This window comes from Calidris pugnax, unplaced genomic scaffold, assembly GCF_001431845.1.
Source record: "Calidris pugnax isolate Ruff unplaced genomic scaffold, ASM143184v1 scaffold70, whole genome shotgun sequence".
Lineage (NCBI taxonomy): Eukaryota > Metazoa > Chordata > Aves > Charadriiformes > Scolopacidae > Calidris > Calidris pugnax.
In genome coordinates, this window is record NW_015090862.1 from 5,766,281 (window position 1) to 5,791,124 (window position 24,844).

At 35.6% G+C, this 24,844-nt stretch overlaps 1 protein-coding gene across 5 annotated transcripts in view; it reads right to left on the reverse strand.

The window, feature by feature from the left end:
* Positions 1 to 24,844, reverse strand: part of CGNL1 (cingulin-like 1) — a 62,787-nt gene that overhangs the window by 18,934 nt on the left and 19,009 nt on the right. For all 5 annotated transcript variants that reach the window (XM_014944362.1, XM_014944361.1, XM_014944357.1 and 2 more), the window contains exons 4-10: positions 23,908 to 24,001; positions 22,833 to 22,934; positions 21,979 to 22,127; positions 21,334 to 21,469; positions 19,186 to 19,398; positions 5,019 to 5,225; positions 4,593 to 4,697 (exon numbers count right to left, since the gene is read on the reverse strand). In XM_014944362.1, the coding sequence (XP_014799848.1) occupies positions 4,593 to 4,697; positions 5,019 to 5,225; positions 19,186 to 19,398; positions 21,334 to 21,469; positions 21,979 to 22,127; positions 22,833 to 22,934; positions 23,908 to 24,001 (1,006 nt within the window). The remainder of the gene's footprint in view (positions 1 to 4,592; positions 4,698 to 5,018; positions 5,226 to 19,185; positions 19,399 to 21,333; positions 21,470 to 21,978; positions 22,128 to 22,832; positions 22,935 to 23,907; positions 24,002 to 24,844) is intronic.

Here is a 24,844-nt window from a genome sequence, read left to right on the forward strand (position 1 = left end):
TCTAATGTGAGAAGAAATTTAATCTACTAACTAGGGCAATTGCCGAAGTAACAATAGATATGAAGAGTTACAATATTTAAAGACAACAGTAATAGGGAGCTTGATGCAAGCAGTGGATCACCTCAATTTTCATCAGGTCATACTGATTTTCAGATATGTAGCAGACTGAAATGTCCGATACTGAAATTTAGCTTTTTCTCTTTGAGTTTTATTCTGGCACCCTGGAAAGAAAAATCTGTACTTTTCATGTATTGCATCTCCCCACTTCCATTGATATATTTTTACTGTTTGCTACTATGTAGGATGATAGAACAAATACTAAATACACTACTAAAAATTAGAAAGTGTTTTGAAATTGTAATCATAATCATTTTTAATAGAAAATGCAATTCCTAGACAACCGACCTGTTGCAAAATTCAGTTTTGCTGAGTTTTAGTTAGTTCAACAATAAACTGATAGTGGCGTGCTGCTTCAGAGTATTATGGGAACTGAAGCTCAGATGCTTCATGCTCTCATTCTCCCCCTTAAAATTTCTCATGCCCAAGTCCCTTATGCAATATATCAGTATCTGTTGAGACATCTGACGTGCCATATGAATCACAGGACTAAGCACTTCCTGCACCCGGGAAAGGTACTATCACTTTCCAGCCTCCCCTTCTGGTAGATCCACATTTATTAGTGAATGCAGAAAGCAAAGGCTTCTCTGGGTATACATAAATTACAAGACTGAAAAAAATTTACAGCAGTGTTGCTTCTTACCAAATCAACAAGTTTTTAATGCATGATCAGATGGTTCACATGCACTGATTGTTCCCTGGACTTGATGAATTCTATTTGGCTGGAAAGGGTGGTTTTCTTACCACCATTCTGCATAATTTACTTCTCAAAAATCTTTTGATTAGGTGTTCATGTTATGATCTGTATTATTTAGCTAATAACTATGCCATAGAACCATTTCACTAAAGCATGATAAAGTCCTTGTTTTGCTAAAACATGGGCAGCAGAAAACTTGATAACTTGGGTTTAGGGTAAAAATATTCCTCCTGAAAACTGAGCATCGCAATAGAAATGATCTTTGTTTTAATAAAAACTCGGCATTACAACAAATACTACTTCATTCTTGTTATATTATTCAGAGGAAATAACACGTTACACGTAGCTTCTCATCAACAACCATGTTCCTTGGGAAACCCAAATTAGGATACGGTATTTCCCTTTTCTAGATTACCTGATAAAAGAGAAGAACACTGATAAAAATCACCATGCCTAGCATAACATTAATATTTGAGATAGACTAATACGCCATGCTAGAAACGAATGAACTTCCATTTATATCACTTTTCTTAACTCGTGTTAGAAAACATGATGCAACTATGTTGCTAGAATGTTGCTACTGACTATCCAAATGCTGCAGTTTCCTCAGCATCTAGCCTTTCCATACAATATACCAAATTTCAATATTTAAATTTGGGATTTCCTATAGGGCAGCTTCAATAGTCAGTTCAAGTATAACCTCTAATTTGAGTCTCCTTCACATACAAAAATCCTTGAGTGGTTTTCACTGGAACTGGCTGACCTGTCAGTTACACTGTAACCACAAGTCAAGTAAACAGTTTGTCAGTCGCCAATTTAAAGTCAATCTGCAGTGACAATTAATTACTTTGTGAAGAATTTTTAAGTGTTATTTCAGCACAAGTGAGCGCAACTCTACTGCAATATTTCTCAATTTCAGGTTGGTGGACAGACAGCGGTCCAAAAGAGAGAGCCATAAAATAACAATAGAACACACATTTTCACATACTCAAAAAAGGAAAGAAAACAAAATGGGGGAAAACAAGAGTAGTAACTTGTTTTCATAGAAACCTGTAAGATTATTGTGATGCTTCCTTATTTTTCCAAACCTTATTTGAGCCATTTCTTTACAAAATTAATAATTTCTCTCAACTGATCACTGAAAATTAAGAATGTATTTCACCTTACAGTGCTCTGCAACACTAGTTGTAGGTGCCTACCACTATTTACCACAACAAAAAGGTAAGTTTCATGTTCTTCCAACCATGGAAAGGATCCTGTATTCTGATTGTTTAATTTAAAAAGCACAGAATATTTGGCACTGCCATTCATAATGTTGGTATAATTTATATTTTTAAATATATTGCAGTACCCTATATGCTATGGTTAAGGTGAATAATAATTTAATTATATTATTTCCTTTTTCAAGAGAGTTCTCATGGAACTTCCAAAAGTCTTCTCAATATTGCAAAAATGTTGAGATGTGTTTCGTTTCTTGAAACAGTAAACTAGAGGAGGCTACCCTAAACCAGAGGTGATAACACAGCATGAGACACTACAAAAAATATTACTTGCCTGACCATCCATAAAGAAAATTTCAGTATATACTGAGGTTGATTTTAGACAAAAGCATTAAAACAAATTGTCTAGAATAATCAACTGTATTCCAGGTTTAACTTTTCTGAGAAGAAGTTTGGGATGGAGAAGGAATAGATTTGGCTATGTTTACAGTAACTCCTACAATTCTATTCCTATTGTCATTGTCTTCCTTATGCTGGTCCACCATTAAAAGTAATTTGTATTATGTAAAAAGCAGGATGAGTCAGTCAGGAATTAAGTTTCCACTGTGATAAGCATTATCACCATGCCAAAGTTTGTCATCTAAATTGTGAAAGGTAACACAAGGCCAAATTAGCCTACTGCACAACATTGTTTATTTAAACAAGCAAAATCTAAGGAGAGAAAGGCTACACTGTTCTAAACAAAAGGGACTGCTGATTACATCCTGAAGTCCATTACTGCTTGTATCCGGTGGACAAGAAGAGTGTAAAATCAGAAAGAGGATTAAATTTGGTGTGCCAGAAATTAGAAGTAAGTTCAAATAAAATGACAAGATGGACTCTTCTATATGTCACCTTTCCTAGATTTCTTTAATTTGAAGACCAAGCCTGAAAGCAGCATTTCTTGGCGTGATGCCCTGAAGGATACATAAACAGAAATGAAAGAACACACTTTTCAAGCATTTTGACCCAAAGCTAATCAAGATGCACGTGGTGCATTGATTCATGTTGTGCAGGAAGGTTGTGTCAGAAGGGAGTTCTTAGAGAACAGTGCAAAATGGAAGCCAGTGATGAGCAATGGGCCACCTACTGTGATTGTGCAGATTATCAGCAATACCTACAAATAAATTTTGGAGAATCAGTGAGGCAGAACAGAAAAACAGATTTAAAAGGGGAAAAATAACAACCAACCAAAAGCCTCAGATGAAACACTTATTGATGTACAAGAAACATCAATTCTTGTTACAAGAAACATCACCTTAAAAACATTATTTTGTGGAAACCAAACTTCCTTACCCATACTGTTAAAACCCTCTTGAAGCACATTCCATTTTAAAGACATTGCAGCATTTTCTTGTTGCTGTTGATTTTTCCTTTTTACCATAATTAACAGAACCATGAGAGAATGGTTAATAGAATCTTCCCTTGGTTTATAACCCACTTGTAACCAAGTTTCAGTTTCAGGTTTTCAGAGTAAAATTGGTGTTGAAAACACCACAGGAAAACATCTGTTCCATTAAAAAAGGGCCGCTAGCGATGTGCATGTACATCACTTTTGAGTCTGACTTGTTTGACAGAATCACTTAAAAACTTTGCTTCTAGAGGCAAAACTAAGAGAATTCTAAACTATCCGATACTGTAGAAATAAATGATTCCTCAGTAGATGTAAAAGGTGAATTACAAAGAGAAAAGATTAGGTATGCAACAGTTTCAGACGCAGAATATGATGACAATATGAAAAGTTTTAAGATTTATACACACTCATCTCCTTACTAAAGGGATCTGAATTTTCATCGCTTCTAAATCATTCCATTTTTACTCACACACAATATTGCCAACATCCCTTGCGACTGCTCTGAAGTAGAAGCACTCTCCATATGGTTAGTTTCTGGACTCATCGGGGAGAAAGCATATCCTTTCCTGGACACTGAGTAGTAACAAGCAAGGGGAAAGAGGACCTCGTGCAGAGTTTAAGAAGCTGCGAGTCCTGGTGACATGTGTTAAACTTCTCTGGTTTTGTGGTGAAATATACTACTTCCACGCAACATTTGCAAATAAGACAGGTTAGTAAAAAAATAAAAAGAGAAGCCAATTTCCTAATATTTGTCTACTACCAATATTTTTATTTATATCCAAGTGCAGCTTTGTATTTTTTTGTGTGTAAATACTTACACACAACCAGTGTTGAATGATCATTCAAAATAATAAAACAGATATATAAAATCTCAGGCAGTTTATTTTGCGATGCCATCTCCCAGAAATTTTGCCACATCCATGAAAGTTAAAAAAAACAATGAAAAAAAAAAACAAAACAAAGAACCCCACTACTGCAAGAAAACAATTTTAATTAAATGATGCTACGCTTTCAGGAAATATTTGAACATTTCAGTGAGTACTTTAAAACAAAGGGTACTTCAAAAAGAGTGCTACTCTCTGCTACTCTGCAGAAAACAATGGTGACTCAGATAAACAAACAGGAAATTTGAAATTTACATATTCCAAATGGCTCTTGTTCTTACCTGCATATCTTCTATCTGGCTTTCCAAAGACCTTTTTAACACTACCAATTCTTTTGCCTCCTTTTCAGCATGTTTCAAAGCTTCTTCTAGTTGCTGCTTCTCTTCCTGCAATGATAAAATTTGATGCATTTAGAAAAAGTGGCAAGGCCTTTAATCTGACAAGTAAATTAAGCTATTAAGTATGTTCACTCTGGCCTATCACTGATCTCCCCAGTTCAAGCTGTGACTTGCTTTTACACTGGTTTTCACTGGAGAAATCTTTCCTATACATGGCAGCAAACCGCATCCTGCTTCTTGAAAACCTGCTGGTTTTGCTTAGCCTTCACAATGACATTGTCCATCCTCCTCTTTATCAGTTTTTGAGCTACAACCTGTCCTTTGCAAACAGGAAGGAGACTACTTAAGGGGTTTGTTTTCTTAACTTACCTCATATTTCTTTACTTTTTCCTTAGCTGAATTTTCTTCTCCTTTCATATTATCAATTTGTTTGCGCAAATCTTCAATTTTACTCTCTAGCTCACCAATTTTTCTTTTCAACTGTTCATTTTCCTCAGTCAGCTCTTTGACTTGATTTTCTATACCATTTCGTGCCTCTTGTGCAGCGTTTCTTTCACTGGCAAGGACAGCAGCACTCTAGTGAAAACAAATTATATCATGTTTAAAAAATAATAAGAATCAATGCTGTTTTCCAACAGAAGTTTCATATGGCATGACAGCAAATATAGCTGGGATATAACATGAAAATGACAACAAAGACTTCAAATTTAAGTCTCTATGCATTACAAACATCTAATTTTTTTTTACTCATATTACTGTGTGAGAACACATAAGGAGCATTTTTTTTTCTCAGGCATACCTAGAGTATGCTTAAGTAATATACAACACCTGAACAGTCTCATGCTCGCCATCACATATTTTCATCTTAACATCTTTCTTTTTATTGCCATAAAATATTTTCATTACCAAATCCCATTGTTATGTAATTCCAATTAATCTAAAAAACTTAACAGACAGGCCTCCAAGGAAGAATATACTGACGAAGCGCAACTTCATCAAGAGCAACACAAAATCTAGGCAGTCTCACTCTACTGCTTATTCCAAGCACTACCATACCCATACAACACTCCACATCCATGCACCTATTTGTGGGACTGCAGAGTAAATCAACTTTGGGAACAATATCAACTGTAATATACGTACACATACACACACACACGCGTAAATATAAAGAGAGATATATAGTTAAATACATAATCATCACCTCAGTCTCACCACTTAACCCTCTCTAAAACATCCTACAATTTATTGTGGAAACTGTGAGTGGAAGTATGTGTCTATATTGTTATGCTATCCATACTGTTACACTGTAACACAGACCAGGTATGAACTTGTAAACATATAACTCTGGAGTAGAGAGCTGGAAGGATTTAATCTTTGCTCTTCATTGACTCGTCAGTCAGAATCCTCTCCAAAGAACATAAAAGAACACGAGATGTAATTTGTGGTTCTTGCCCTGGGGGATTCAGAGTCTGATACAAAGCAATACTCTGTACAAAGACCTGGTTCTCATGTACAGGCCCACTGCTTCTACATTAAGACCTTAAACAACAGTAAGAACACCAGAACAGACATGAGTCAACAAGTATTCTCTCTAGTGGCCATAGCTGATGCTTATGGACAAATAGAGGAAGAATAACTATGGGGCCAAATCTTTCCCTGTTACACAGTCCCAGCTCTCACTGTTTTTCCTCCATGAATGTGTGATTCATTAATTTCTCTAATCCTTTTTGAATCCATTTATACCTTTTTGACCTCTACATTATCCGGTGACAATAAGTAATTACACATAAATTACTGAAGGATAACGTTTTTGCATGTGAAACTGTATTTATCTGTGCGAGAACAAAAGAAATCCTACAGAGCAGCGTGGTAAGAAAATATTTTGTGAAATACTTTATGAAAGCATGAAAATCACTTTTCAGTTATGCTACTTTTGATTGTACCTCCTGATTTTCCCCCTCCCCGCCCCCAAAAGGAAGAAGAAAAGTTATATAAAAGGCTGTTTACAGAGTGCGCCCTCACTAGACTGTTTTCTAGCAAGCAACAGCTTTAGAATCATGCAAATTAGTTTGATAAAGCGGTAACTCAGAAAACACTCAGACTCAACAGGGTCAATGAACTTATTATACAAAAACTGGCAGCATAAGCAGGCTGACAAGTTCTGGTCTTTTGAAAATACTGAAAAAACTTGTTCTTCTAAGTACACAACTAGTTAAAAGTTCTGAAATAAGTCTCTGTTGTTGCTTTAAGTTCTCATGTAACAAAATTATATATTCCCTTACGTTTTGCTTTTTGCATACAGCAAAGCTTTGCTAATTAACAAACACTCCACCAGTGGCTGCTTTTTGTCTCATTTCCCGTTTCTGGAGCTGAGTGAAAGCAGCTGAGGCACGCTGGGGAGTTCAGGGAAAGGAATGTTGATTTGTCTGTTCTTTTTCATCCAACCGCCTACACAGGGCTGCACAGTAAGAGAGGGCTGCAGCAGACCCACGCTGTACCTGAAGATCCCACTGCCTCATCTACTATGAGGTAGCGGAATCTCTGCTTTCCCTACACAGGAAGCATTATTTACTTAGAAGTACACACACACACACAAAAGCAAACAACCAAACAAAACCCCCCAGATCTACATACATACATATAAATACATATATCTGTATATACATATCTATGTATTTAACCTGACAGGCTCAAAATTGTTCAACCTACAGTGATGCAGTCATATCTAGAGACCTGCTCCAGCCTGCTTTTTGCTGTATTTATCTTAGGATACTGTTCTAGCCACTAAAATTAAACTAAACTGGTATTCTGTCTCCTTTTTCACTATTTATTTCAGTAAGTTAGTAAGATGCTAGACAAATACATATAAAAGGTAGAGAAGTATAAAGGACAAGTTGCAAGTATTATCTTTATTAACCCAATTTAAAATCCTGGAAATAAATTGGGTATATAAGTAAAACCTGCCTAAAGTTCCAGCTGCCTGAGCGACCAGCACTTAAGCAGATCTCCACAGGTCTCTGATGACCTTGGCACCATTACAAGGGTTACACCTTCACATGAATTAACCATTCCCAAACAAATTCTCTAACATGTTAAGTACAAAATTCCTTTATTTCACCTGGAAAGGGTAGTATGTCTTAAAAAATACCAACAATAAATATATACACACACTTTTTCAAGACGGTAGGAAAACTCTCTTACTATACACAGGGAGCTTTACTGTAGTATAGTTGGAGAGTAGGCATTTTTCTTACATATCTTCTGGGCAGAGAAGGAGAAATTTTCTTCTCAGTGTACATTTCACTGTACACCATTGCTTCAACGTCTTTTCAACTTGTTTCAGACAAGATTGAAAAGAAACACAGGAATATCTCTACTGCCAGTTTACCTTATTCAATTGTACTATCCACGTAAGGCATGAAAGATCATCTTCATGATATAATTCAGGATGACATTAGAAAAAACAATACACGAGTATCTTCAATTTGATAGGGAAATTTAAGTCAAACCACACAAATACAATTTAGATCTTCTTAGAGGAGTAGAAAAAGCACACATAGCATCGCTTCTCCAAAAGAGCTGAATTACACAGCTGGGTTTAAATAGAAAAAAAGTCTATACTCATTTATCCTCAGTGTAATGAGAATCACATGCAGAGCTCTTCACTGGCATAAATGAAGCTTCTGGATTGTAATAGCTTTTGGCATTACATGCCATATCCTGTAGCATATCGCCACAGAAAATTAGGGTATCAAAAAAACTCTGCACCTCTTCCCTTCTCCTATTCTCCCCTGTTAGTCTTATCTGGTACCACACATCACCTGCTACCTCCCCTTCAGGTCTTCTCTTGGAAAGACAGGTAAACATGGTAGAAAAGAGCCTAGGTATCATTAGAAAGGATACACAAAGGAAACAAGCACTGAAGTGTTGTTCTGACAGACCTTGCAGTGACACCATTAGGGGAGAACCTGGTGGAGAGAGACTCCCATCCATATATTGAACAAATACATCAGGTTCAAGCCAGCAGCTATCAAACCATACACAGACACTGCTGAAACAAATAGGTTGTTGCATCCTTGGCTATGGAACCCTACCACACAGGCAGTGTACTCAACCAGCCCGAAACAACTAGAAAGCAGTATTACTCACGTAGAGACCATACATTAAATTTACCACTCTATCGTTACAGATGGCCCGCTATATTCTACATAAAATTCCCCTAAGAAAACATTACAGTAGAAGGTATGAAAACCACTGCACTGAAATTAGAGAAATTACTATGTACCTTGATAAATTCTGAATGCCAGTTATTGCATTTCATAGTTTAAAACTGAAAGTGGCAAAGCATAGACAGTTTAAACTGTACAACAGATGGTATTTGCTAACAGCCAGCGGTAATCCTATTCTTTTTGGTTCTGTCTACATGAGCAAGAAGGCACAGCTTTCATTTAAAATTCAGTGACTGGCTCACACATTCAAAAAAGGAGTTGAAAGCAGTTTGCAAAAGCATTAAATTAGAGTGGGTTAGAGCAATGAGGATGAAAGAAGAACTGAACACTCAGGGCTTGTTAGTACAAATGAGGAAAAAAGCCAGGGAGAACTTACATGTACAGATTGTGCTTTGGATCATATCCTTCATTCCACACATGACTTATTTGTAATGGTGCTGTACATAAACAGTGTGAGTTAATAAAAGGTCCTTAAAGCTTCATGACACTACATCAATTAATGACTCCTGTTGGTACCCATTCAGAAATCCTTTACATTGCTACATTTAATATTACGGGATGTTGGTAATGTTTTGGCAACCATTTTAACTAAGCTCATATAAATTTAACCCATAGTAACAGAACTGGGTAAAGGTCACAAAGTAATGATTTAAGCTGAATACGAAACATTAACAAACATTGTTAATATAACATGATCTTTAGTTCACAGAATTGTGGATCATCCTCTTCAGAAAGTTAAAATGAGATTATGTATGTAAAGACATATCAAGCACATAACAGATAAAACTGGTTCAACAAGATTCTTGAAGACAAAAGTTGGAATGAAATTCTCTATATTCGGACATATTTGCCATACAAAAAAAACCCCAAACCAACCAAAGAACAAAAACTCCCAACCCCCCCAAAAAACAGGGGAGAAGGGGGAAATTGTATCAAGCATTGAAGTGGGCTCTTTGGATCTTAAAATTAACATATCTCAATTCCAACAATGCATTTTCTTCCCTATGATATATAAAACATTTTTTTCTTTTTACTCCCACTTGCTAGTTGTGGCAGTATGTTTTAGTACGCCAAGTTTTTACAATATTATATTATGGAATGATATTTATGTATGGTAAAAGCCCTAAAGCATTTTCCTTGTTATATTTTGTTTGTCTGCCTTTGCTTTGTCTTTCCTTCCAATTTGTCTGTCTTCATTCTGTCTTCCAGGGCATTCAGCGCCTTCTATTCCCTACATTTAGCCCATTTCACATTCAGCTTTCCATCTCTACAATCTCTGAAGGAATAATAACTTCCTCTTAATACCCACATCCTTGCAGACTTCTTAAACACACTCATACCTTCTCATTTCTTATTTTTGAATACATTATGCTTTCTCAAATTGTATCATGTTGAAACTCATAATTTAAGACAAGCAAGCCTTATCAACAGACTTAAGCTACAGAGATTTGGTAAAAGGAGTTGGAAATGGGTTGCAAATTTCTGAAAAAAGCTGAAAAAAATAGAAGCCTGTAATGATATAGCTTTAATGACATAGCTGTAATGATGTCCCACAATACAAAGTCCTCTGTGACTACTTGGAGATAAGCTTCTGGCTGTCCCAGCAGCAGATTGAAACCACCATGAATAAAACTAGTTATTAAATCCTAAAGGAAAGGTCCACATCAAAAAAATCAGTTTCTGACCACAGAAAAAGATCACACATGGAGGAAAATAATCTATGGTGGTCAATAACCACTGATTTTTTTTAACAGTTCTCATACATTTTAATTCTGAAGCTTAAAGGATTAGTCAATCAGCTTGAGAACAAGTCAAGAGTTTACAGTGATAGAGTCTGCAGAAATAAAGGAGTGCTGCAGAAATGAGTGAGACAGTAAGAGAGCTAAGGTACTCAAACACACTCCTGGAGAACCTGGACTCTATTCTTGTCTCTGCCAAAGAGCTCCTGAGGCAAGTCACTCAACCAAAACTTTCCAGAGCGGATCAATAACTGCATGCTCCTTAATTTCCTCAGTGTTTGATTTGAAACAGTAGGGTTTGGTTTCCAAAGTCTTGAGTGCACAGCTGCAACCGAAGTCAGCAAAAATTTTACCATGAATATATCAAGGACTATTTAACGGTTAATCTTATGTTAACCCAGGCACCTCAATTTGAACATGCTTAACAGATCGTTTAGACAGTAATCTCTCTATCTCTTCTTTCCTAGGCTTAATATGAGCAATAACATTACTCGTGTGCTTGCAGCTATGCTGAGAAAAGGAATTCAAGTTTGTGAAATAATCAATATATTTCTCTCTTCAGAAGAAGTTTTTAATAGTACGTACTGAGTACAGAAACAGACCAAAGTCTGACAGACATTGATAAATGAAATATTCTAACATTGTGTTTAAGTGAGCACAAAGTTATTTTAACTCATTAACAGATGGATGAGAAAAAAGTGAGGGAATGCATGCACCTATATATATGTACTATTTGATTTGGTAGGTACACCCAATTTATGAAGTTCTACCTAGCGGAGGTCTGCTCATATGAGCTCACATAGTCACAGCTGTGGAGTTCATACGCATGTGACATTTACTTTTCAGCTTTGGGCCTAAGGAAGTTATTCTCCATAAGGGAACTTTGGCAGTGAAATTCGATTCCCTCACTTCTCATCCTGCTCCTTTCAGGTGTTTTGCCTAACAAGAAATGAATCTAATAAAGTTTGGGTGTGTGTCCTTGTATATACTTGCACATGCATCCAGAAATATTTTAAAATGTATTAAAACTAATCAAGTTTAAATAAAGTAATAAATAATGTTCCAACTCCTCTGTTGCAGAAATCTTGGTAATTTTATACATTACTCTACTCTCAGTTTTGGTGCAAGCAGTGAACAGATTTAAAGTATCAGACATAAAGCTCAGTTAGTACAAAAGGCACCAAAATCTTTCCCAACACCCATTATTGTGTAAACCCAAAGAAACTGGACAGAACACACAAACAGGATCCTCAAGATGCAAATGAAATACCCTATTTCAACCTGAATACAGCAAAAAACCTCTTGGATAAGAATGCAGAAAATGTTCCATGGTTCCACACCTTTTTTTTACCACACCCTCCACATTGGCAAAGACATGAGAGTGGTTGTGTAACTGATCATTAAAAAATGGTTTTGGCTGACTTCAGTGTTTCAGCTGGTGAAATTCCCCTTTGGCAGTGACTGCACAGTATGGAACCTTTAGAGTCCTTTTACAAAACACAGGAAGAGCTTAAGTGAGGGGAAGCTGAATCTCATTCACAGTTTATTAGAATTGTTAAATTTTGGCTAGATTCTACACTTATTCGGCACAACTCAGCCAAGTTTTCTAAAAGCCTTTACATTTCCTTTCCAAATCAAGTTCAGCTGAGTAAAACTGAATTCAGCCAATTAACTGTTTGTTCCTTAATTGCCATACTTGAAATAAAAATCTAAAGAATAAATCTCCATTCCAAATGAGCTAGAGCACAATAGGAATTTTTTAATGGAAGTAACACACTTCCAGATATTCTTTCTATACTCATACTTGTAGAATCAAGGCAAATGAGATGATAATCTTCAAAAATCTTCTGAAAAAAAGGAAATGGTGTCGCTACTCAGTTCATTCTGTTTCTGGTGTAGAACACAAGGTATCAAGGAAGATACGGTCTACTGAAACCAACTCTGAAGTCTCATGGGCTACCTTTTTAGGTTGGTGCTGGACTAGCTGTTTAACTTCTTGAACTACATGCAAAAAGTCTCATGTGGCTTCAGGGATTCAGATCTATCCCACTCCCTCACATAATCCTAAGGGGGTAGAAGGATGGAGGTATCAAGTTCCTTTCTATTGTCTTTTCCTCTCATTTTTGTATATAAGAAAATCATAAACTTAAAACAACTCAAAACATAAAACAACTAGACACTGATTTCCCTAGCTAACATGCAGGTGATTTCCAAAGAAAGAAAAAACCAAACCCAACCTACACCCAAAGACTGACACCCAAGGAAAAATGGCAAGCACACTGAGTCTCAACACAGGGACAGCCCTTTAATTGTAATCCTTATTAGCTCTTCAGTAAAGACAGCTTCTGAAATCAGTATTATTCAGGTATAGTCATCTGCTTTTTAAAGCTCATGAATGCAAATAACAGGTCTTTATTTCTGTTTGTAGCTCTGTTTGTAGTTCCGGTATTTTTCCCCACTGTGTACCTTTAGGCAAGTCTTCTAACCTCAAACACTATTTCTTAAAGCAGTTGGAAGCCCTGGGATGAATGACACAGTAACATTGGATAGCATGGATAATAAAATCTCATACCTCTAAAAAAGGACTATAAAAACTCCTTAAAAGCAAAAAGGAGTGTTAGGATACCAACCCCTCTGCCCGCCTCCCACTAAACAAAAACCCCCAAGCTTCTTGAAAAGATACTGAACAGCTTTACTTACTGTTTTTCTACCTTACACTGATTATATTAACTCTTCCCATCATCTCAAAATAAGGCCTAGCCCACTTTAACACACAGCTGTGCCTTTGAAGTTAGCTATCACTAGTTATCTGTTAAAAGGGTCAGTGCTTTTTTCTCTCTTAGTGAGGTACGCTGCCACTAACCCGAATCCTCAGCTCTACTTCAAGAGATCATTCAGTAAGCAACTGCACAAATTAGCAAGCAAGTCAGACTGCCATTCCTTCCATTTCAGCCAGAGCCATTCTATTAACTGGTTAACAATAATTCACTTGTGTCAGTTTAGAGACAAGACTTGTTTTCTTGCAAGGCCATTTTCACTGATCTGAGAAGTATCATACCCCTAATATTATTTCCAAAACTACTTAGGTTTTCATTTATGAGACGTAATGCAAGATTTAAATGCTTACATTTTAAAATTGAGAATGCACCTCTTTTTTTTTCCACATAACATATTAAACAAAATTTCCCAATATAGGCATGATCTTACATTTACACACTTCTAAAAACCAGAGCCAGGAAAGTATTAACCTCTCAACCAGTAGCTATATCAATGTCACATTATCCTCCTAGCTATGTATCATGACAGACTGGCTTATACTAATAGTTTTTTCAAGGTCAGAAGTTGTTGCAAAGACTAGAGTGAAATATTAACTAGTTCTGTGTTCACATTGTACCCTACTGAATGGACTTACATAGTCAAACACTTCACACACATACACAAACATACAGTTTTACACGACAAACTACCTGAACATACATATAGTGTCTTCTACTGATAAGGACTAGAGATCCTCCTGATGGTATTAAAGAAGTATCTGACTACACAGGCTCTTACCAATTTTCAGAAACAAAAAAACCCAAAACAAATCACAAACAACCCCTTCTTCCCAACCCGGAGTAAGTGAAATAGTCCCACTGAATAAGGCTCACAATGGTGAAATGCTATTACAGATAAAACAGATGTTTTTTTTTTTTGTCTTGTTTAGATGTGGTCAAATACAACTCAAACAGAACTTTGCAGGACAATTTTGCTCAGAGGCTTTCTTGACTCTACATACCGTATAAAAACCACTCCGTTGTAGTTTCATGGTACTGTCTGCATCCAAACAAACACATGTCCTCACTAAATAAATGGAGTAAATTGCATGGAAATGAAAGACCAGAGGAGCTGGAATTTAAAAAGCTTGCTTTTAGCACCAAAGACAAGTCACCAAGTTACATCTTCAGTGCACTTCAGAGGCATATTTATTATTCTTGTTGACAACACAGCTAGTATTCCATAATTTGTTTGGTATTTTATTTAATGGGTGCCTAAAAACATGCATGATGCTATTACCAAACAACTTCCTTTCCATGCACAGAACAGACACTTACAGCATAACAAATCAAATCTGTGTCCCAGATTTTCCATATACAGTTCTAAAATATGTGTTTCCAATAATGATGCCTATTTAAGGAGTGCCTGCAGCTCTCCTTCCACCATCACGCTTCTGTCTGTGCACCATCCCTCTCTATCCCCTACTCCATCTGTGGTTGTAGGACCACACTGGAAATCAATCAAAAACATACCAGGCTTTTAGAGGGCTGGTTAAAAGAGGGCAGCAAATGAAAAGGAGGACAGAGGGAGGCAGGTCACGAAAGAGGAAACATTGACTCAGACCAGTCACTCCACTATTCTTTGACTCTGCACACTGTTTAGATCAATTACCAACCAGCTTCTACCACCAAAACAAACAAACAAAAAAAAGTGTTGTTTCAACAAGGCAAAGGTTGCCTCAGGCAAGCAGAGGAAAGAAAAAACCCAGCAGTGGCATTTGAAATCCTGGTTCACCTTCTGTAAAGCTTTTCCAGCTGTTGTATGCCTTGTTTGAGATGAACTGACTGGGCTCAGACACAGCATTCATAATGCAGATTCAGGTAAATTATGGATGTATGTATACAAAGGCATAATGATGTTCTTATGCCCAAGTAATTCCTATCATATAATTTGTTTCATTTACTGCTATCAAGATGATGTTTTTATAGAGCTATTTACTATAACCCCAAGATTTCACCTTAGAGGGGTACAAATTAGTTCAGATCCTATTGGGTTTTTTTCCATATGTATCATTCTACTTCTATATAAATTACATTTATATATGTACCAAAGTGTGTCTGCGATGCTCCACAATCAGTTGTCTTCAGTTTACCCTGTGTAACTTGGGAAACCACTGGTGTTTGTACAGCGTTATTCCAAAATAGGTTCTCAGAGTATACTAAATTTAGTTATGTTTCATTTTACATTTAAACTATATATGCCAAGCCATTTCTACAAGAAAGGCATATGCAGTACGTATCAGTACCATTTACAAATGCTTAAGCCAGTTTTTGTTAAGCTTCTGCTCCATGTTTTTTTTATTAGCTTTGAGGAAGAAATATATTATCAGGTTAGGTAGAAAAAGGTACAATATTCACTTTCCTTTCAAAGTTCTTTACAGCTCTGTGGTAGACTCACCTAAATGCACAAACACTTCATAGAAATGGGGAAAAAACAAAACCAAAGCCTACTCTCATTTACAATGTTCAAAATTTTATATTGTTTTCTTATTTTAAAGGAATACACTTTGAGTTCATAACATGTGCAGAAGGAAACCACTGTCTTCTGCTGCTCCTACCGCTTGCTCTGGTAAAATTCCTTCTTCTCTTCAATCATATCTCATGTCTTAGTACATACATTACAGTTAAAGCTCAGATGACCGCAAGCTTCATTGAATTCTTGGATGTGTTACTAAATGAATCAGATTCTAAATTCTGAGTGCTTGTTTTATCATTTTGAGGACAAGGTCAGTAAATCAGTCAAGGTCAGGCTTCAGTAAGCCTCTTCATAATGTGATGATTGCAGCTTTTTCTGAACAAGAGAATTTGTACAGACTACTTCTCAAAGCAGGCATAAATTTGAGTGCTGTGCAGTTTGCAAGCTGACACAATTTCAGTGGAATTTGAACAGTACTAGCTGCAATTTGCTACAACCTTTTACCTACAGTATTATATTCCAAAAGTTATTTCCAAATTTTGCTGGAGCAGTGGCACTTCATCCGTAGTGACAGAGCACTCATAGTTAAGTAGTACAATTCTGGCCTGTTGTGTTGTAGGGCCAGATTAAGGAATATAAATTTTTGTACTACATTAAAACCAGGAGGGAATTCATACTCATTTCTGCTCTAGGACTTGTGACAGAGAAATCCATTTTTAATTAGAAAGACATTTTTAATTTATTATTAAATTAAAGGTAATTGTTACCACACAAAGATATGTTTAAAAAGGTAAAACTTCTACCATTGTTAAACGGAAACGGTCTGGTTTCAGTCTTAGTAAACAAGCAATGAAGTTAAGATCACAGCCATCTCTAGACCACAAGCAAAAGATGTAGCAGAAAAATGACTTTAAAAGGTAAACTGTAGCAAAGAAAATTAATATCTGAATATCTGTGGCTTTATCTAACAACATCTATTTTAAAAAAACAAGAAAACCCCAACGTACTACCACATCAGTGAGCTTGAGAACAGCATCACATGTAATGTAATAACCCCACTCTGTTCTCCTAGCAGAAAACCTTGAGTGTGTTTCTAACATGATTTCAAAACACATCTATGTGGCATTCTAATCACACAGGCTAAATGCAGTGTACATTACTTCCCAACCTATCTGATGTCTCCAGCAGCTGATGAATTCTGTTGATTTAACAGTGGCACAAAAATTACTTCCTTTCTCCCCGCAAAGATATCACAAAACACCTTTTTCAGTGTACCAATTTGGATGATATAGAAGCAGCATAGGAACTAACAACCGTGTGCATAAAGACTCCAATATACCCTGATATATCAAACATCAGCATCCATATTTTCTGTATGGTAAGCCACTGTTACAGCCATTACATACCTGTTTTCCTCATTAAATACAACAGAACGGCCCTTTCCACTAATCTTTGATATAAATTTCTTATACACCACCCACTATAAATCTTTTCATCTTGCAATAATATTAAAAAAAATAATTTAACAGGTCAAGTAGCTTCAATTGTATAAAACATGATTTTCACACACACTGTTGGGTATTCCAGATTAATTATAAGACCAGTAATTAATATGATATGTAAGATCATGGCAGATCACTGATCTAACTCCCTGCAGAGACTGGTTATACTTTCCTGATAGATATATCAAACTCAGCAACTAGTCTTAGTCAGTAGGCATACATATAATTCCAGGCTTCAAAAAAAAATTTTAAAAAATCATTAAGGGTACTAATACTTGCAAGATTAAAAAAAAAAACAAACAAACCACACAAAAACCTCCACCTTCCAATTAAGAATGATAAAAGTCTTACTTAAAACCAACAAAAATAACTTGAAGTAAAATTGGAAGAGGAGAACTGGTGCTTAGAGCAACATTAATTAATTAAATTTCACTTTTAAACATCTTATTAAATTTGCTATTAGATAGACTATGTCATGCAAGCAAATAAATGCTATTTATAACTATCTCTAAGCCACAGCAACCTAGTCATAGAGCCATTTCCCAGACTGTGTTATTGTTATGCCAAACAGACTACTCTTTCATTTCTTGTCAGTCGTAATTACAGTTCCATAATTGAAATACAGTAAATTACCACGCAGTTACTTTGAAAGATGGTTCACTGAGGTTAAGCTGTCACTACAATTACTGTATAATAAAAAATGATAATTTAAATGTTCTACTTTTCTCTCAAAGAAGAAATGAATTCATTTCAAGCAGATCGGATGAGTCAAATATCTTCATGATGATGTAAACAAAGAGAAACAACACATATAATCAAAGCTAAACAATCTCAAGTAGAAGTCCTAGGCTGCATAAACAAACCAATGTATAAAATTTTTGTAACCACTGAAGAAAATCACATATTTAAAAACAATCTTTTAAAAGAATACTCTATCAGAGTACAGTCATACAGTATCTATCCAGCATCTTCCATATGCGCTCCTACTTTATTCATGAAGTATGTAAAGCTTGAGAAACTTCTTTCAAGTTTCAAGCTTAATTTTAATGCAGTTCTACATTATGTTTTTGGCCACAACTAGTAGGATAACTGCAACTCACCTAACACCAATATGGTATGGGTAAAAGATATAAATAAGCATGGAGGTTTCTAAGCATAAAACTGGGCCTACAATTTTGACATATTGGTCAAGCACAGTTTGCCTTTAGACATTTTCGCAAAAAATTGACAGAAATAAAATGAGGGAAGGGGATACAGAACAGACACAAAAAACTGGGATTGTAAAAATAATGCTTAAAATTTTATGAGAGCTGTTTCCTTACAAAAAAATCTTTCAATAAATTCCTAGCTGCTGTCTCTGCAACGATAACTTCACAGAGGACATCTTTTGGAAAGCGGTAACAGACAGGCACAGCTGTAAACTGTTCATTCTACACCTCACAAAGACTTCCTGCTGATGCTGGAAAAGGCAATTCCTTCAGTTCCATTTTCCACCTGTCTGCTTCCAGACACCTGCTCCCTGCTTTTTCCCTTGTGCTGGCACTCATTTGACCATTCCATAAACAAGATAACCTCAATGAATGAAAAGGACACAAAATAAAATAAAAAACCCTAGTAGTAAGGAGTTCAGGGAACAAAGTGGGACAATGTAGTCAGGTAACAGGATGTGACACAAGGAGCTCAAGGTTAGAAAAGTGGGCTGCATGGAACTGTGTAAAGATACCTGTGTATTTTGCTAAGAAAATATTAGTATCTGAAAGCATCTAGTATGGGACATCTGTGAGGCATATAATTTTACCCTGCAGAGATTAATCGTAATCACTTATTTCACCTCTGTTGCTTTCTCCAGGCTCTGTTGTAGATTAAGCAATTCTTTATCATGTTGCTCTTTAAGTTTGTCCATCTCCATGTCATGGCTAGATACTTCTTCTTTTAGTGCTCCTTTTAAAGCTGTAAGCTCTCTCTCTCTTTTTCTCAAAATCTCTTCTTGTTGATCTTTTGCTATTAATACTTCTTGCAGATCCTGCTTCATTTGCATCAGCTCCTAAAGAACAAAATTAAACACAATTGCATGACAAACAGTTCCAATGGATGCTCTGTCTGTGTTTCAGAGAAGGAAAGCATCTAAGCAGAAGCTCTCCAAGGCCAACTTTATTTTGTATGACTGATGTATTTTTTGCAGCTTTTGTAGTAAGCCAAAATTTCAATAAACCCTAAAATTATTAGAAGTATAACATATACCTGATGTTTTATATAATGGATCAACATATCTGATGCTGTAAAACTATGGAAAAATGTTGATGTTGTATGTTATGTTGTCTGTAAATGAAGCGGGAGTCAAACTATGGTTGCAATTTAGCAACTCCCTCAGTCATACCTTCTGTACCAAAGAGGTAGATAGGAACAAAGAAAAACCTTTGTTTCTCACACAGCAAGAGAAGTGAACCCAATGATAATTGCTTGTTGTCATTTCTACTGGAACAAATAAAGCTGCTTCTGCAAGTGCTGAAGACAAAACAAGTGGTTTCCAACTGAGTCCATGCCTCTACACCCTTCCTCCTCCCACCATGTTTCCCCTAGAAGTCATTTCCCCTCTCCAAATTGCTGGGAAGTCAGTAGTCAGTGAATCTGAAGAATAAATACACACATTCACGTATACAAGCACAGAATAAACCAATAGCAACAATCAAAAATGTACAGCTTTAAAAATTACCTAATTCAGTATTTCTCAAGCTGTGAATAACAGCACTTTCAAAAAGAAAGTAAACTTCCCCCACGCTGACGCAGGATCAATACATCTAAACCATTCCTAACACATATAATCTATTCTGTCCTTAAAAGCCTACAATGAAAGGGATTCTACTACCATCCCAGGTAGCCATATTCCACTGTTTATTTATCCATATTGATAAAAAATGTTTTCCAACATTTACTTCAAATCTCTGTAGCTTAGTCTCTTATTTCTTACTCTATCTCCTCTATAGCAATATTACAAAAGATGTGCTTTTTGACTCTTCCCTCACTCCTCCATTCAGATTAAATTCCTTCTTCATAGGTAATGTTTTTCAGTGCTATCACCATTCTTCCAGATACCCCCCTACTTATGTACAACTTTCAACTGCAGTGCCTAAGATTTGCAGGAGTAACTTAAGAGAGTATTCAATCTCACTAGACAAAACAAAGTAGTTATTCTACTCAGCTTATCTTGCATACAAACATCTTTAATATTCCTGAGATCTACTATCTATGCTTTTGCTCCCAGTTTTGCATTTTAACATTTAGCTTCCGTTTCTTCAGCTAGTTCTTTGCACTACTATTAAGGGAAGCAAACTGTTTTGGCATCACAAAGTATTAAGATAATTCTGAATTTTAATCTTCCTCTTGAACCATTAGACACCGATATACTCTTATCAACAAATTTAATACGCAGTGTTCTCTATTTCTTCATCAGTATATTACTATAACCAGGGCTACAATCAATCGCTCTCTCATCCCAAGGTGACAGAAAACCCACAAGTCTGTTGTTCCTCTTCAGACTGTATCCCTTCTCTTCTCTCCCATCAATAGGGAATCAACAACTTAGAGACTGCTTTGGTGAGTTCTTTTCATTTTCTTAGTTGAGTCTCATCCGGTCTTGCTAGTATGCACACCTTCTTTAAACTGATCTTCCCTGTCCTGACTCAAAAATCCTATCTAATTGTTAGAACTGAGATGATTATCTGGTAATATTGAATAACGGAGCTATCCCTCAACGATTATGTTATTTGTTCTACTCTATAAAACAATGGTATGTATTCCTTTTAATGTTAATGTAGTTATTATAACATGCTTTCTTAGGGCACCTAATAATGCTATATTATTTTAGATTAATAGAATGGGAAAAGCTAAGGCATATATTTCTTCTACCTGTATCTTAGTTCCCACTTTTTATGCAATTCCTTTGATTTTTTCATCCTTCCTCTGGTACTTCATAACTAACCTCAATCAGAACCTCTTTCTCCCCTTCATCAGTATGTTTAGCGTTATCCAGTTCATCATGCATCTCAGACAGCTGGTCCTGAAGATCTCTGATCTCAGTCTGGTGTTGCTCCTGCTCCATCTTCACTTGAAAAAGCCTCATCAAGAAAAATCAGACAGGATTTTTTAATTTTCAGAAATATTAATTCATTCTTTCAAGTACTAAAAATGTACAAGTATCAATTCCCATGTTCCACACAAGGGAATGGGTTACAATGAGGCAGAAAAATGAAATGTCAGAGGGGTAAAAATGAGTACTCTTTTAAGTAGACATTAAGTGGAAAGTTACATTTTATTTTAAACCTGGTACTATATTCTTGACTAAAGTACTCAAGTGTCCTCATATTGTAAAGACTTGAATTATATATTATGACTGTGAAATATTAAAAGCAATCTGCACTAAGAGGAAGACCGTAAATTCAGCAATCTTCTCCTTCCAGACATTCTAAAAACATGCCGTTTTTAAACGGTAGAAACATTTCCTATAATAACAAATGTTACTCTGTCTGATGCTATTAACTTATTCTGAAGACACAGGTACTTTTAATGCAAAAGGTTTAAGAACACATACAAATTCCAATAAATAACTTTTCTAGAAGTAACTCACTCCTCTAGGTTTTCTCTGAGTTCCTTTTCGCTTTCTTTCAGCTGCTTTTTTAAGGCTTCTTTTTCACATATGCTTTCATCGAGTTGCAACTGAAGATCTTTCAGGCTGGCTCGTGTAGCATCTCTCTCTTCTTTGGAATTCTGCTGATTCTGAATTTTGTACACCAAGAGTTAAGCAAGATAATAGACTAAGCATAAATAAATTAAAGGCTCTTTTTTATTATATGAAAGAAGCCATTTTAATACTTTGATATTTTTCACCTGTAGAAGTGGTTATTAATTTATGAATATTAAAAGCTTGGAACATTTATTAAAGCACACAAAGCACTGCTTTTTGATTTTTATTAGAAACATGAGAAGTGAAGTCTCCTCAGTACTATCTAATCAGTTTCAAGTATATTGATTCTTATCACAGACTCAAAAGCAAACTGAAAGAAGCCAAGCTGTCCTTCTCATGTCTTCAGAGCAACACTTTGAATTCCGCAGTGTAAAAATAATGCTGTAATTAATAAACAGCAGCTAATGAGTAATACAGTTTGTCTCTCACTCCATGTGTGTCTCACTGCAGTCAACAGATTAACATTTACCTCTGAAGATGCCCAAGAAATTTTACATGCACGTGCCTAACATTTTTATTCACTGCTCCAAACTCCTCAAATACTAAGGATTTCTTAAAGAGGGTAACTATGCTATGAGCAACTACAGATAAAATAAAAAGTTTTCTCTAAAAGCACAGGAATATCTGGATTAAAAAGAATACAAAGCAAAAAAGATTCAGATGGTTGATCGGTTCTCACTTACTTGGAAAAGTATATTTGAAATAGTTAACTGCTTTATAACAACAAAGTGCCATACCCTAATTTCGAGATCCAGTTTTTTCTCTAATTCTTCTACTTTCCTTTCAAGCTCTGCTTTTTGTTCCACCAAGGCTTTTACTTCAGCTGAAGAATCTGAAACCTACAATTAAATATAGATGTTTATTCCCACAAAGTCAAGATGTTCTTTGACAATTGTTTTTTAAAATGTCGAGCAAGGCTAATAAAGTGTAGCATCAACTGCCTGAGCTTACCAGGGACTTTTCATATGGGTCAAGCCAAGCTAACATTTTCAAAGGAACCATGATTTGATTTTCATAAAACTTCTTGGTAATTGCTCAAGGCATGTTGCCAATAACACAGAAAAACCACAAACCTAAAGAAAAATTCAAATTGCGTAATAAATCACAAGTACTTGGGGCCAAATTTGACTGAGATATCACCAATTACACAAAATGGACATCAAAGGGATCCACGCTTGTATGTCAAGACAGATTTTCAACCGCTGTTTTTCAGTAGTTTCTTAAGATGTGTTTCTTATTTTCATTTTGACTAATAGCCAAGGATAAAATAATGATCAAAAGTAAGCTTTAATCCTTCTTATGCCAACACTACAACTGGGCATTTCTTCACTTTGCTGTAGAACTGAAAAAACAGTGCACCACATAGCAGGTAATAAAAACTTTTCAGTAGGAAGATCATCAAATGCTATTACCATAATATGGTTTTTAAACAATATCCTAGATTATTGCTTTTCTAAACTACAAATTACTTTCTTCATTTGTATATCTATTTACATCACTATAATGAGAAGATACTCCACCATTATTTTTAAAGTTATATTTTTTTTCATCCAACAACCTCTTTATGTTCATTAAGTTTGCATCTCTCTCCTTCTCAAGAGCAAAATGTAGAAGTTCTCATGGTAAACTCCTTTACATTCTTTTTTAATTGTTAGAAAAATATTTCCCTTAAGTCACCTCAGTGTAACTATACCACTGAGGAACTACAAGAATAGCTTAATGGAACTCAGGGAGGCAATTCAAAATTGTAAAGCCCTGTTTTAACACTATACCACTTTGAAACAAGCCAAAGCAACTTAAAAAATTGTTTACCTGTGTCTTTCCAGCAGCTCTTGACTTTAAAGTCTGAATTTTCTCAAAAACTAAGTTGACTTTCCTCTTTGTGGCATCGTCATTATCCGCACTTCTAAAACACAGACAGTACAAGTAAGAAACAACATGATCAAAGGTACTACTTTGTTAACATCAAAACAAATTTTGAGTGTCCAAACTACTGAAAATCACCACCATAAAGGAAAAAAGTTTAATATGAACCAGTCAGAAATTATCTTATTATTTCATTAAACCATTTAAAGAGAGGCTGTATATTCCAAATGTTTTCTAAAAAACAAACCAAAAAACCCAAAAAACCCAAACCAAACAACAAAACCACAAAAACCCCCACTAATACCCACTCCATCCCTCAAAAAAAAAACCAAAAACAAAAAACAAAACAAAAACCCAACAACAAAAAACTGAACTCTGTAATTGCAACTCTCTTCTACAAGACTGTAGCTGTGGAAAGACAGGTATTCAGCATGTACATTATTTAAACATACTGAAATTAGAAGTCATTAGTATTAGGTTTTTCAAGTCCTGATTACTGCACCATAATATAATATTGCTACAGCTCCCAGAACCTGCTACATCTCGCATGTAAAGAAATGTAAGCGCATCGTCTATTTTAATTCATTTATTCTTCCTTCGTCTTTCAATAAGTTATCATTAGAAAACACAAAATAAAAGAGTTACAGGTGGACAAAGGATTAAATGCAGAGCAACAAGACAACTTCTGTAAAACGTTATAACACTTTTTGTTGTTGTTTAAAAAATCCACAAGCTTAAACTCCCACGATGTACCTTCACGAACTCCATATCACATGAAGTTTAACTCCAGAAGTATTTCAAAGACAAAACATATTTTAATGCACAAATATACAGGATTAAGCAAATCCTGTACAATACCTTATGCAAATCCTGATTGCCTGGG